The sequence below is a fragment of the Chlamydotis macqueenii genome, chromosome 18 (assembly GCF_036417535.1).
Source record: "Chlamydotis macqueenii isolate bChlMac1 chromosome 18, bChlMac1.mat, whole genome shotgun sequence".
In the NCBI taxonomy this organism is placed as follows: Eukaryota; Metazoa; Chordata; class Aves; order Otidiformes; family Otididae; genus Chlamydotis; species Chlamydotis macqueenii.
This window is the reverse complement of record NC_141573.1, coordinates 12,716,924-12,731,046: the sequence shown is the minus strand read 5'-3', so window position 1 is coordinate 12,731,046 and position 14,123 is coordinate 12,716,924. Positions and strand designations below refer to the sequence as shown.

Here is a 14,123-nt window from a genome sequence, read left to right as displayed (position 1 = left end):
TCTGTGCACTCAAGAGCCCTGTTTCAGAGCCAGCTGTTACACACCTCCCTCAGCAGGACCCAGCGCATCCATCCCCGCCAAGTCAAGGTCAAACTCTGTCCAAACTGATGGGCTGAAAGAAAGAGGGACACACTTCTATCCCTAAACTAAATTTTCTCTTGTTAACACGTGCTGCCCACCTCTCCTACCCCACCAAAATGCAGATTCAGTAATCCACTTTGGTTAGGGCAAGGTGTTGCACCAAGGTCCACACACACAATGCTCCCCACACTCCAAGCAGTGAAGCTGTTGGGCAAACCAGGTCACCAGCCTGTCCTCACAAAAAGCAGCAGAGAAAGTTTTGAGCATCTCCCAAACCCATTAAAACATTTTCTGAGGTTTGTTCAGCCAACTTTCACCTCCTCCCTCCCCAAAAGTTACAGACTCTGCTGCAACCCAGCCTTTCCAGCATGTAAATGGACATCAGAGACGCAAGAGGCAGAGAGCATTTTCACCACAGGGTCAAACTGAGTTATCAGAAGGGATTAGCCAGCGCTGAGGAGGAGAAGGGCAGAGCTGCCAAACACTTTCAGTGCAAAACCTCCACAGCGAAGGTGCTTGCAGCGAACGCCTTTGGCTTGGGAAGGCGGGAGGACGCCAAAAGCCTCTCCAGCCGCTTTGCAGAGAGCCTGCCTGCTCGGAGGAGTGCTGAGGGAAGGAAGGAACCGGGAAGAGAGGGAACTTACTCCGTGATCCTCTTCGCCAGCTCGGTGCAGGCTGCCGTGGAGTTGGCCGAGAAGACCCGGTAGCCACTTCTGGCTGCGTTCATCGCCAAAGAGTCATGCAACCCCCGTGGAGCTCGAAAGTGAGACAAAACAGATTTATAAGGCAATAACAGCTTCCGTGGCATCCTTTTCTTCCTCTCCACCACGATCACCGCCCCTTAAGGGGTGGGAAGGAGGAGGAGGAAAACCCTTCCGCTACCGATGGTCTCACTGGTCCGCTCCTGTGACAAAGTGTTAAAAGGGAGGGGAAATACGACTATTAAAATAAAATGGAGCAGCAGCCTTGGGCGTGGGCAGCGGGCCAGGCCCGGGTAACCCCAACCCACCCCCCCCACGCTCACCCTCATGCACCAGGGGAGGGAAACCCTCCAAAATGGGGGGGAGCAGCAAAGTAGAGAGCGAGTCCCTTGGCTGGGGAAGGCTGGGGTGAGCTGAGAGGTGCAGGGGAGGTTCGAAAAACGGGTGGGGTCCCCTCTCGCTCCCCCTCACCCTAGCCGAGCAAGTTCCGCCCTCAGCGGCCATCTTCTCCGCGGGAAGAGCCCGCCCCCGCCGCCATCTTAGGTGAGGGCAGGGCGGCCGCGCTCACCCCTTACGGCGGGAGGGGGGTGTCCGCTACTGCCCAAACAGCGCCAGTACCTGCGGAAAAAGCGTGAAAACAGCTTAACTCCCCCCCCTCTTCTCGGGGAATGAGGTGCGCCGCCCGCTTCCCGCTCCTGCCCGGCGCGGCGAGGCACGGCTTCACTGCCCGCGCCTAAGATGGCGGCCTGACGGGTGCCGCGGGCCCGGAGCCGGCGGGGCGGGGCGGGGCGGGGCGGGGCGGGGCGGGGCGGGTCCGGCCAGCGGCCTCCGGTCTCCGGTCAGGCCCGCCCCGCCGGCTCCGGGCCCGCGGTCTTCCCGCCCATAGAAGCACGGCTTGCCCTGCGCTTGAGATTCACCCCCGGTGCGGCCAGCTTCATCCCTGCGGGAAGAGGCCCAGGAGCCCCGCAGGGATGGCCCTGTGCGTCCCACTGGAGCTGCGGGGTTGGGATGGACCCCCCGAGGAGCCCGGGCAGGGCATCGGGCAGAGATCACGGCTGTTATCAACAACCAACCTTTCTCCTGGAAAGGGGAGCGACTCTGATTTCTCTGCTCCGCGGGCTGACGGTCACACCTGGTTTTACGGCCGGGCAAAGGAGAAGAAAGAAGCAATTCTGTTTACTTAGGGAGTAATTAATATCCCAACTCCCGCCACGTAGAGAGGCAGCAGAACCTCCCCCACAGCGTGTGGGGAGCAAGGCTTCGCAGCGCTTTATTATTTCATTAACAGCCGAGCAGGATTAGGAGGGCGGGCCAGGGAACAGCGCTGGCTCTAAGCAGGTTTTGCTTCTTTGAAAAGGTTTTTAGGGCTCAGTTTCGCTGGCTGCGGTGCAGTGATTTGCTGAGCAGAGGGGTTTGAGTAACACTGCGGGGGGGGGTGGGTCAGAGGGTCGTGCATTTTTAATAGCAAAAAAAAAAAGTAAAGCCCAGCAGGGAAAACCTGGGCGGTTCCTTTATCAGGAACCGGCTTTGCTGAATTTCAATGACCAGGGAGGGCATTTTCTCTGCGGAGACCTACATCACTCCCCAGAGAAAACCGGCGCCTCGGTGCTGCCCTGTGCGTACCGGGGAGCTTTGGGGCGGTTTCGTGTGCAGGGTGGGACAGCCACTGCAGGCAGCTTCCTGCAGAGCTGGACAAAGTTTTGCCCCTTCCCAAGTTTCTCCCTGGAGCCCGGGTGGTGTGGCTGGAGCACGCCGATCCCAGCCCGGCGAGGAAAGAGGAGCTGTGGGAACTGTGGCAGCAAACCCCTCCTGTTAGTCTTCCCAGGCCAGAAATGGGGTGGCTGTGGTGGGATGCCGTGTCCCCTGTAGGGAATTCTGCCCCGGGTTGCTGCCTGCAGGCGCCGAGCATCGCAGCAGGGATCCCGCTCAGCCCGGGATTGGGATCGAGCCTCCCATCCCGGCCAGGTGGTTCTCATTGCAGCCTCTGACTCACCTCCCAAAAATGCCTGTGCTCACATCATGGCAGGAAACCGCTAGCGGGAAGTGGTGAAAACCCTGCGACGGCCTGAATTTTGCCTTTCCCCCAGCAAAAGAGGGAGATCAAACGGCAGCGTGTCAGCCCCAATCCCTCTGACGCCAGGACTAGTCATCGGGGTGACTTTTCGGCTGAGCGAGCCGTGTGTGTGGTTACTCCGGGCTCAGCAGCTCCTCGCGGGGTGTTTGGGAGCGTTCCTCCAGAGGAGGCCTGACCTCAGAAATATTTCTGAATAAATCGTCATCTGGGAGGAATGAGCCCAGCTTGCTGGCGTTGCTCAGGACTCCTGGGCAGGTCCTGTGCTCCCAGGCTGTGCCAGCGGCTGCAGAGAGCTCAGCCGAGGGTCAGGGCCAGGTTTGCAGAGCCTGGCTGTGATTTGGGAGCTGTTGTAACCCCCGGCTCCCCGGAGACTGAGGAACCTCCTGGGTCGAGCCCTGGGCCTGGAGCGAAGCTGGGGTGGTACCTGCTGCCCGTGGGTCACAGAAGCAGGGACCGAGGGTTCTGCAGCACATCGGTGGCAGACACAAAACCTGTGTCCCGGCTTGTGCATCTCAGGTGGGACACGATCCAAATCACTCTCCTCCAGGAGACACCTCTGTTATTTCTGTCCCCTCCTGCTCTGTGCTGGTCCCCTGCGTCGACACCAGTGTTTCCCGGGGAGCTGCAGGGTGGGCGCTCCCCATGAGCCCCTGTGGCTGGGGGCTGACAGAGGCCGAGCTGCGGTCCCCGGGCCCAAAAACGGCTCCGTCTCCGCGCTGGCCGCTCCTGCAGGCACTGGCTGGAAAGTTCCCATTGCTGCAGTCTATGCCTGTCCCCCTGCCAAACCCTGCAGCCCTGCCAGCCCCGATGCAGCGCCGAGCTGCGCTATTTCTGGCTCCACCTTGAGACGTGTGCCTTCGGCAGCGGGAACGATGCTAAAAGCGACGGATCCGGGATGAGCGTGTCCCCCGCCCGTTCCCATCCCCGCGGGCAGCTGCTGGCGGACGTGGCAGAGCGGGCAGGGATCCAGAGGAGCTGTGTGCCTCCAAGCGAAACGCTACAGCTCTTCTTGCGTCCTCTGCACGCCTCCGCCGCGGCTGCTGGAGCCTGAAATCCAGGCCTGCCCTGGCACAGAGAGCGTCGGATCCGCGCTGCAGCCGGGATGCAGCAGCCAGCTTCTTGCACAACTCAGGGCAAACCTTGCCTGCTGCTTCTGCCTCAGTTTCCCCCAAACACAGAGCAGCCATCACCTTCTCCAGCGAGCCCAGGGCAAGGTGCTCTGGTTGTATGAGTCTTCTCCCCAAAATGAGGTCTGTGGGGCCTGGGGTACCCCGTGAGCCCTCCCAGGACAGGAGTTTGAGGGACGTTTGCTCTCAAAGGGAGCCCGGTGGCCTCCGCGCTCACAGCTGGACCCCACACCCTGTGCCCTGGACGCCGTGCCAGCCTCCCACACGCGTGGCCTCCGCGGCACTGGGCGGGCGGGAATGGAGCCGAGCAGGACAAACGGGCAGACGCCTGCCCACGGCGCAGGAGCCGCGGCTGCTGAGCACCCTTTGGGCTGCCGGGTGGGTCAAGGGAGCTCGTTAAGGCTCCCGTAATTAAGATAGCCCCAAATGACTGTTTCTCAGCACTGAGCCGGGACAGAAGCGATCCCACTTCCGTGTTAGACATCCTGCCTGGAGGCAAACAAGTGCGGGACCAGATCAAATCTGCAGCTGCGGAGAGCAAAGGGACCCGCGCGGGGCTGGTGGTGGGCACTGGGCCGGCCGTGGCACGAATTGGGCATCTGCCACGGGCGGCACGGCATCGGGACAGCCCCGTGTGATGTCCCCATAGAGCAGTGCCACCGCGGAAAAGCTCTGCCTGGATGTGATGTGCCGTCACGGAGGCTGAGATCCTGCTGGTCCCATTTCCCACCCAAGAATAACCTGGCTGCAGCCCCCCATCTCCCTTACACCCGGGCGTCCCCCGTGCCCGCACTGACCCTTCCCGTGCCCAAACGCTGCAGCACGGCTGGCTTCGACCGCCGTGACAAAGCCGCTCTCGGCCGCTTTCCCCAGCCCGCAGCACGGCTGTGCCCAGCGGAGCCCAGCCGGCCATCCGACTCCCGTTGAAAGCACAGGTGGGCAGGGCGAGGGGAATCCCTGCGGCACGGAGCTGCGGACGGATGTGGCGCGGTGAGGACAGAGCCCAAAGCAGCCCCGTCGCCCCGTGGCACCTGCCGGCAGCGTGACGGCTGCTCTCACATCCTCCCCCCAGGTCTCGTGCCTTCCTGAGCGGAAATCGGGAGCGCGTTAGTCACCAGGCAGGGCCAGGAGGCTGCGCTCCTCAGCACCGAGCTATTTCCTCCCGCGACACCTTGCCAAGGACCTCGGGGCTGTTTACAGACGCCGACCGTGGCATGGCCGCAGCTGGGGAAGTGGCTGGGCCCGAATCTTACCCAGAAGGGGCTGTGAGTGCTGAAAGCATCAGCCAGCAAATCCCTGGGAGGGGGTTTTGCCCCATCTCCCCCTCTGAGCATCTTTTGGAACCCATAGCGCCCAGGGATGTCTTTTTGGAAAGCGCAATGCTCCAGATCACGGCACCTCGGCTCTTGGTTTAGGTTAACCTGCGAAAGCAAGGCTTAGCCACGTTCACCCAGCTGGTCATCTTGTGCCCTCCCGGCATTTTTTTTGGCCAGTGCCAGTGGGGTTTAAACGAGGACAGAGGGCCGAGGGCTCAGCGCTAATTAAACTGCTCTAAGTGTGAAGAGCGACGGCTCCCTGAGGTGTGAGCTCAAGGTTACGGGGTCTCAGGCTGCTGCTGGCCCAGCAGCACGCAGCCTGCAAAACCTGCGCGAGCGCTGCCGCGAGGGGCGGCAGGGATGAGGAACGGGGGAGGAAGGCTCAGGGGAAGTGGAGGAAGGGACCGGAGCACCTCTCCGCCTGCCTTACCATTCCCAGGGCGCTTGTCCGAGCGCTCATTGCCCGCTTCCTGTGCAGCGGCGTGGTTCTGCTGTGGTTAGGGCCTCAGGAGGGCAAAGGGCTGGCTGGAGCGTATGGCGCAGAGCCACATCCACGGGGAACTGGCCAGCAAAGAAAATCCTTGCTGGGCTGGGCCCGGAGCCCAGTAGCCCCTTGGGAGGGCGAGGGCAGCCCCGTCGCCATCAAAAGCTGCTGTCGGTGATTTCTGCCAGCCGCACGGGGCACAGAGTGGGTCCCAGCCGTGCTGGCACCCTCCGGCAGGTCCCCCAGGCTCCGTCCCCAGCGCTTTGTGTCCCAAGGTGGGGTTCACTGCACAGCCCACCTCTGTGCCCACGACAGCCTCCAACCCGCACAGATACCTGACCGCGAGCCACCTGTGATGGGCAGGACGCCGTCCCCCTCCATCCTCCCTCCTGGACGTGTCCCTGCCGGTGTCCCGTGGTCCTCCTCAGCCCTCGATTTCTCCAGGCACCCACTCCGCTCCTCTCGCCCTGTACCGCAGATGCAGAAATGGGCGTTAAACGCTCTTCAGCCCAGCGTGGGGCTTGAGGAACTTGAGCCGGCACAGTTCCCCTGCCAGTGCAGGTCTGTGCGTTGCTGGACGTGATGCAGCGGGGCTGGTGGTGCTGCTCTGCCGGCGCGAGTGTGGGTGGGTGCCGTGCTGTGGGAGCACCCGTGCCGGACGCCCACCCCAGTGCGGCAGAGTCACCCATGGCAAACCCATGGCGTCTCTTTGGTGGGCTGGAGCAGCTCTGCTGTGAGGCCAGGCTGAGAGAGCTGGGGCTGTTCAGCCTGGAGAAGAGGAGGCTCCGGGGAGAGCTGAGAGCAGCTCCCAGTGCCCAAAGGGGGCTGGTGGGAAACTGGGGAGGGACTTTCGACAAGGGCATGGAGTAACCGGACGAGGGGTAATGGTTTTAAACTGGGAGGAAGTAGAGTCAGACTGGACATAAGGGATGTTTTACACTGTGGGGGGTGGAACCCTGTCCCAGGGTGCCCAGAGAGGCGGTGGATGCTCCATCCCTGGAAACATTCCAGGCCAGGTTGGCCGGGGCTCTGAGCAACCTGATCCGGTTGGAGATGTCCCTGCTCCTGGCAGGGGGGTTGGACTGGGTGGGCTTTAACGGTCCCTTCCCACCCAAACCCTTCCGTGATTCTTCGCCCCCGCGTGTCTGCACAGCCTTGCTCCAGCCCGCCCCCCCCCCGCCCCGCTCCCCGCCCACCCGTGGGAGCCCAGCGCGGGGCGGCGCTTGGGGAAACTGAGGCAGGCGGCGGGAGGGGGTCGGGGCAGCGCCGGGACGGCCCCCCCGCCCCGGTTACACTTTGAGGCGCGGGGCGGCCCCGCCTGCCGTAGCCGGCCGTCGCGGCGGGTGTCAGCAGCGAGCAGCGGCGGGCGGTGCTGCCCGCTGCCTCCCGCCGCCCATGGCCGCCGGCCGCGGCCCGGTGCTCCTGCACGGCACCTTCGGGTCGGGGCCCGGCCCGGGCGCGGCCTCCTGCTCGCTGGCGCTGACGGCCCGGGAGCTGCAGGTGCGGCGGCCCGGGGGCTCCCCCGAGGCTCCGTCCGCCCCCCACGCCGCCTTCCCGCTGGCCGACTGCGTGGGCTCCGCCGCTTTCCCGGTCTCCGCCGCCGCCGCCTGCTTCTCGCTCGTCTGTTACCCGCTCCGCGGGCCGCGCTGGGGCTCGCCCGCCCGCCGGCGCCTGGAGCGGACCTTCCGCGTCTGCCGGGCACCGGACGCCGAGGGCAACCTGCGCATCGCCCAGGCCTGGAGCCGGGCCATCCGCGAGCTCTCTGTACCCACCGTGCCCACGCAGGACGGTGAGCACGCCGTGGGGAGCGGGGGGGGGGGGAGTGGCGGGGGGAACCGTCCCCGCTCCGCTGCGGGAGGGAGCCCCGGGACCGGGCTGGGGGCGGGGGGGGGTCGGGACAAGGGGCAGGGGCCACTCGAGAGCGTGGGGTGTGGGGGTCTGGAGTGTGGGGTTCTGGGGTGCGGGGTGCGAGGAGCGAAGTGTGGGGTGTGGGGAGTGGAGTGTGGGGTGTGGGGTGCGGGACCCGCCAGCTCGCTATCGCCCCTGTCCCCACGCGGGACGGCCGTGCCCGAGGGGCGGCGTGAGGACACGCAGCCGGTGCCGCGGCGGGAGCGCTGCGGGGTGGTGGGGACCTGAGGGGTCAGGTCGGGGTCCGGGGCTGGGGGACGAGCGAGCAAAGATCGCCCCCCCCCCCGCCCCCCTCCCGCCCAGCGTCACCGGGATCCCCCCCACCCAGGGTCACCGGGATGCCCCCCGCCCCGAGCCTGGAGGGTACGGGGACACCCCTGCGCGCAGCCCCGCGGGTGGGTTCTGCCCCCTGGCTCCCTTCAGTCGAAGGGGCGGCAGGGCCGTGCTGACCCGCGGGGGCCCGTTGCTCCCCCCGCCGCCGGGTTCGATAAGCAGCAAGGCTCCAAAGGGCAGCGCTGCCGCGGAAAAGGTGAAAAATAAACCCATCCTTGCTGACGCGGGCGGGCCGGGAGCCAGGCACCGTCCCCCGCAGCTCCCATCCATCGCGGGGAGCAGGCCGATCCCCCTGGGACCCCCAGGCCCACGGGGGTCTCGGGGTGGCATGGAGGGGTGCGGGTTTCGGGGCAGGGTCCCGCGGTCGGGGCAGGGCAGGCCGGCGTGGCTGGCGGTGTGAGCGCAGATTCGGTTGCGTGCACGGCTGCGCTTGTTCGGCTGTCCGCTGGCGCGGAGCAGACTTGGGAATTAAGAGGCATGCGGCGCGGGGGATCCTGTCAGATCGCGTTTGGCCCGGCTCTTCCCTGCCTGGGTTTAAAAATGCGGCTTTTTTTTTCCGTGACCTGCAGCTACAAAACAACTTTCTGCTGCTCTTCCTAAAGAATAAAAACAAATCCAGTGGGAAGGGGTGAGGGTGAAACCAGTTCCTCCAGCCTGAGCTCTGCACTTGGGCATCTCCGAGCGCTTTGAACCCCTCGCCCTCTCGGCAGGCGCAGGGGTGCTGGGGCAGGAGGGGAGCGCGAGGAAGGCGGCGCGGGACGTTGCGGTTGTTTTGCTCGCTGAGGGCCTTGCGAACCTCCTCCTCCGGTTTGGGATAGAGCTAGAAAATGCCCGTCGCCACACCCTGCGCTCGCACGCAGCCTCACGTGCCGGCGTCGCCGGTCTGCGCGGGACAGATAAGGCCGTGCCGCGAAAGCTGCGCGCGAGGCCGTGCGGGGCAGTCCTGTCGCCCCATCCCCATGGGGAGGGGACCCAGGAGCCACCAGCCATCCTGTCCCGCTGTCGTCTCAGCTCCAGCATCCTCTGGGGTAAAAGCCCCGCGGAGAGCTGCAGCGGGGGGGAACGTCTGCCTCCTCATTTCATCCCAAGGGGAAAAAAAAAATAAGTCGCTCGGCAGTGGATAACCCCAAAGTGGTGCAGGGGGAAGTGTCGCACCCTGCAGCTGCCCGGGAGGGAGTAAAGCGCTCCAGGGCTTGTGTCCTGGGGAAATCCAGCCCTCGGCCGTGGCGGGAAGCTGCTGGCGATGTCCGTGGCATGCGGGCAGCACGGCCGGCAGCGAGCGGGTCCTGGCCCTGCCGCAGGACCCTGTTTCGGGACACCATCCCCTCGCCGTGCGGAGGTGACACCTGCAGAGGGGCACGTCCTGGGCTGTCCCAGCCTCACACGCTCGTTCCTTGTGCCCGGGGAGTTTCCAGAAGGATGCAGGGATGCAGCGGAGCGGCTGAGGCTGCTGACAGCAGAGCTGCGGCAGCGTGGGCCCTGCCTGAGCGCGTGTCCCGCGGGGGGGGACGCGGCGGTGGGGGAAGAGCGGGGTTGGGGCCCTGGCAGCAGCTGGAGCCCCTTCCTCCTGCTGACTCAGTGTCTGCTGTGCTGGCGGTTGGGGTTGAAAGCGGCCGCGCCGCGCTGGGAAGCGGCTGAGCCTTGCCGGGATGCCAGGGGCCGGCCAGCATTGCGCAAGGGAAGGGGCTGCTGCTGAAATCTGTCACTCCCACATCCCCCCCCGGCCTGAGCATTGCTGCTGCTGGGGCTGGCTGGTCCTCGGGGTGCCACCCGTGCCCGTGGGCTGCGGGTCTGGGCAGGAGTTTTGGGCAAGGCCTGGCTGCAGCTCAGAAACAACGTGGGCGATAAAAAACATTGCGGGCTTAAAAACTGTGTTTAGGCTCTGGCAGTGCCTCGTGCTCTCCCTCGGCATCCTCCGGGGTGGGAGGGAGGAAGAGGAGCAAAAAGCCCCCCCATCATCTGCCTGCAGCAGCTGGGGCTTGAGCACACCCCCCCCCCCCCATGTGGGGGCTCGCTGCTGTGGGGGTTTAGTGCCCAAGCGTCCCTGACCCGAGCTGGGGCGGCCTCTGCTCGCGGCGCGTCGCTGCCGCCCCCGAGGGCCGCGGTCCCCTCGCGTCTGGCACCCCCTGATAAGGGGCCGGGAGGGCGGGGGGCAGCGGGTGGCTCCCCCGGCCCCGGGTGGCAGCGGGAGAGCCGGACAGAGCCAGCGCTCGGCCCCGGCTGCCCGGGCTGTGGCCGGGACCCTGCACATCCCAGCGCCTGCGGGTGGGGGTGCGGCCGGTGTCGGGGCCCAAGGATGGGGCGTGGGGACACGGAGCTGGCACCCGCCGTGACCTCCGTCCTTAGAGGGGGGTTCCCAGCCGGGGGCACTGCCCGGAACCGCTCGCAGCTTCGGTGACTCAGCGCCTCGTGGAGCGGCTCTTTCTGCTGAGTCAGCAGGCGCAGCCCCCCGCGCTGGGGCCCGGGTCACGGCTTGGGGGGGGGGGGGGGGCAGGCAGAGCTGATGGGGACCCCTCCCGCGCCCCCGAAACCTGGCTTCACCCTGCAGGACCGGGGCTTCCCCGAGGCTGCGGGAGCTCGAGGCGCGCTGCCCCGCTCATTTCGGGGCTCGGGGTGCCCAAGCAGCGCCCCGGGGTCCTGCGCTGCTGTCAGCCCCCCCGCTGCCATCGCCTCGTTCCGCCTCCCTCGAGGGGCAGCTGCGGCCCGGGCTCACCCCGTCGCTGGCGCGGGGGGCTGGGGGGCTCGGGCAGGGCGGCGGAGGGACGCGGGCCCCTGCCAGGCCTGTAATTACAGCCCGGCCAGAAATCCGAGCCCCGTGGGGAGCAGGGGAAGCAGGAGCGTCCGTCTGCCGGCGCAGGTGTCGGTGCTGGCCCTGCTCCATCCGGGATGGGTGTGGGGAACTGGGACCTCGCGTCCCCTGGCCCCCGGCCCCCGGCCTTGGCTCGCTGCGCACTGGGGGGGCTGAGCCGTGCCCTGAGCCGCGGGGTACAGCAGGGAGACCCCAGCCGCGCGTGCATGGGGGAGGTGCCCCGGGAAGCTGGCGTTCCAGACCTCCCCTTTGCTCCCCGCTTTCTTTCCTCGGGGCGACCCAGTGGGGACCCCGTCCCTGCTCACCTCCCGTCGCTGCTGGGCAGGGATGCAGCCCCCGGAGCTTGGGGGAAGGGGGGGTGGGCTCCCCTTCCCGCGGGGCCGTGGCGGACGCTGCCCCGGCTCACCAAGCCCTCCCCGGGCAGTGCCGCGGCCCCCACGCTGAGCCCCCCTTTCCCCCACCCAGATGACAGCTATGGGGTGCTGCCCCGGCCCTGCCGCGCGCTGGTGCTGCTGAACCCGCAGAGCGGCGCCGGCCGCGCGCTCGATGACTTCCAGGCAGTGGTGCAGCCCATGCTGGTCGAGGCCGAGATCGCCACCAGCATCTTCGTCACTGGTGAGTCTGCGAGCGGCTTCCTTGCCGCCTCCTCCTCCTCCTCCCTTCCCGGGATCCTACCTGGGTGCCACCCTGGGATGGGCTCCTCCAAGGACCTCGTGCCCCCCGCGTCACCACAGCTCTGGCTCCTGCAGGCTGGTTTGGACAACACGATGGGTGGGCTGTCACCGGCGGTGGTGGCAAAGGGTGCGAGGGGACACGGCTACGCTCAGTGGGGGGTGTCTGTCACCTCCTGCACCCCCAGCTGGGACTCTCGCGGGGGCAGCGGGGCTGGGGTCTGGGGGGGTGGTGGAGGGTGATGCTCAACTCTCTCCACTTTTATCCGCAGAGAGACCCAACCACGCGTATGAGAAGGTACGGGATGAGGACTTGTCACAGTGGGACACGTTGGTGGTCATGTCTGGTGACGGGCTGCTGTACGAGGTGAGAGGGACACCCCGGGCCACCCCCTCGGCCGCGATGGGCACATAAGTGGAAGGAGAGGGGTGTCTGGGGCTTCCAGAGGCACGAAGGCAGCCAGGGAACAACCACGGAGAGGCGACACCCAGCTTGGGGCAAAGCGGGGCAGCCACGGCCTCGGTCCTGCCCTGGCCGGGGCACTGTGGGCTCCGCTCCCCCCGGGCGTGTGGGATGCTGGGGTCCTTGCACGGCCCTGGGTGCCACCAGCTGCCTCTGTCCCCGCAGGTGGTGAACGGGCTCATGGAGCGGCCGGACTGGGCGGACGCCATGAAGAAGCCGCTGTGCATCCTGCCGGGGGGCTCGGGGAACGCCCTGGCCGCCTCCATCAACCACTATGCAGGGTGAGCCCCGGGCCCCCACTGCCAGCTCCGTGCCGGCGGGCGCAGGGGGCTGCGCTGGCACCGGGCGGGGGGGGATCGGTGCAGTGAAAGGCTGAGCGTGGGTCCAGCCCGGGGAAGAGTGCTGGGTGCGAGGATGCTCGGCACAGGGGTGCCCACCTGGGTGCTCCCCAGCCCCAGTGAGCATCGCCGGCGTGCGTCCCCAGGTCCCCCACACCGCCTTTCTCCTCTCCAGGCTCCGAGTCTGGCCCAGCTTTACTCCAAAGGAGCCACCCCGGGGCACAGGCGATCCTGCTGCGCGGTGCAGGGACCGCAATTGCCCTGGCCCTGCAGCCCCGACTGGGTTCCCTCTCTTGGGAGCTGGTTTATGCTTCTCACCCCCAGCAAACCCTCTGGCAGCAGCTGTCCCTGAGGGACACGGTCACCCAGCTGGGACACGTCCCAGGGCGAGGGTTGCACGCGCGTGTGGGGGGAGAGGCCCCGAGCTGGGTGCAGCCCAAACTCACCCTCTCCATCCCTTGCAGCAACGATCACGTCGCCAAGAAGAAGCTGCTGACGAACTGCACCTTCATCCTGTGCAAGGGGCTGCACACGCAGATGGACCTGGTCTCGCTGAGCACGGCCTCGGGCAAGCGCCTCTTCTCCTTCCTCGGCTTCGGCTGGGGCTTCATCTCGGACGTGGACATCGACAGCGAGAAGTACCGGCGGCTGGGCAACGCGCGCTTCACTGTGGGCACCCTCCAGTGCCTGGCCAAGCTGCGGGTGTACCAGGGCCGCCTCTCCTACCTGCCCGCGGTCCCCGAGGAGGGCGCCCCCCCGGCACCTGGGGACCCCCGTGCACCCGTCACCGCCAGCGAGGCCGATCATGTCCTGCCGCCGGCAGGGATGGATGCACCCAGGGCTCTGCCCGCTGACTCGCTGCTGGTGCCGCTGAGCCAGCCGGTGCCGGCGCACTGGACGGTGGTCCCCGAGGAGGAGTTCGTCTCCGTCTATGCCATCTACCAGTCCCACCTGGGCACCAACCTGCTGATGGCACCGGCGGCCCGGCTGCACGACGGCTGCATCCACCTCTTCTACCTGAAGGCTGGCATCAGCCGCGTGGCACTGCTGAAGATCTTCCTGGCCATGTCCAGGGGGACCCACCTGGACTTGAACTGTCCCCACCTGCGCTACGTCCCCGTCCGGGCTTTCCGCCTGGAGCCGCAGACGGCCGCGGGCATCATGACGGTGGACGGTGAAGCGCTGGCCTGCGAGCCCGTGCAGGGCCAGATCCACAGCCGCCTCTGTCGCGTCCTCAGCGGCTCCTGAGCGGCCGGGTTCGCCTTCCCCGCAGCGCTGAGCTGCCGGCACAGCCCAGCACAAGGGTGGCAGAGCCTTCCTCCCACTCAGGAACCTCCTCCTCCCATAGCAATAGCTCTCGGGGGCAGCGGGCACTCGTCCCCTCGCTTGCCCCCATGCCTAGCTTTACCCCTTTGGACAGCCACCAGCGCTGTCCCAAAAATGAGCCACGAACCCCATCAGGTACTCGGTACCGGCGAGACGCCAGCGTGTTTTATCCCGGTACGAGGTCCTGGCCCCGGGCGGCTGCGCCGGCACAGCCCTGTCCCCTCCCCGGCCCGGACGCACAGAGTGGCATTGCTCACGTCCCCACCACGGGGCCAGTGCCACCTCCCAGGGATGGCCAGGACCAATATATCGAATACAAGAAATCAACTTTTTTAAAGAATGTTTCTACCCAAAGCTTCCTGTAGAAGCAGAGTTTATTCTTGTGAGAAATGCAATAAATCTCTAGCATTTGCAAAAATGGCCCCCCATGGTTTTAACTGCAAGCTCGCGGCTGCCATCAGGGGCAGGGCCGGGTGCTGGCACCCCGGGCTG

At 66.4% G+C, this 14,123-nt stretch overlaps 2 protein-coding genes across 7 annotated transcripts in view; one reads left to right on the top strand and one right to left on the bottom strand.

Annotated features, from left to right (window-relative positions):
- PRPSAP1 (phosphoribosyl pyrophosphate synthetase associated protein 1) overlaps positions 1–1,542 on the bottom strand; it is a 28,975-nt gene extending 27,433 nt beyond the window's left edge. The window contains exons 1-2 of one of the 6 annotated variants that reach the window (XM_086762655.1): positions 1,401–1,542; positions 726–837 (exon numbers count right to left, since the gene is read on the bottom strand). In XM_086762655.1, the coding sequence (XP_086618781.1) occupies positions 726–808 (83 nt within the window). In that variant the 5' untranslated portion in view covers positions 809–837; positions 1,401–1,542. The other 5 variants (XM_086762654.1, XM_086762653.1, XM_086762656.1 and 2 more) reach the window with 5 other exon arrangements.
- Positions 1,543–7,043: 5,501 nt separating this feature from the next.
- Positions 7,044–14,049, top strand: SPHK1 (sphingosine kinase 1). Its single transcript, XM_086762511.1, has 5 exons — positions 7,044–7,572; positions 11,299–11,448; positions 11,777–11,871; positions 12,133–12,248; positions 12,770–14,049. The coding sequence occupies exons 1-5, from the start codon at positions 7,179–7,181 to the stop codon at positions 13,551–13,553; spliced, it is 1,539 nt and encodes a 512-aa protein (XP_086618637.1). The 5' UTR covers positions 7,044–7,178; the 3' UTR covers positions 13,554–14,049.
- The last annotated feature ends 74 nt before the right edge of the window (positions 14,050–14,123 follow it).

Coding starts and splice junctions, on each gene's coding strand:
- SPHK1 (XM_086762511.1), top strand. CDS start 7,179: ATGGCCGCCGGCCGCGGCCCGGTGCTCCTGCACGGCACCTTCGGGTCG. Junction 7,573..11,298: donor CACCGTGCCCACGCAGGACG/GTGAGCACGCCG, acceptor TCCCCCACCCAG/ATGACAGCTATGGGGTGCTG. Junction 11,449..11,776: donor CACCAGCATCTTCGTCACTG/GTGAGTCTGCGA, acceptor TTTTATCCGCAG/AGAGACCCAACCACGCGTAT.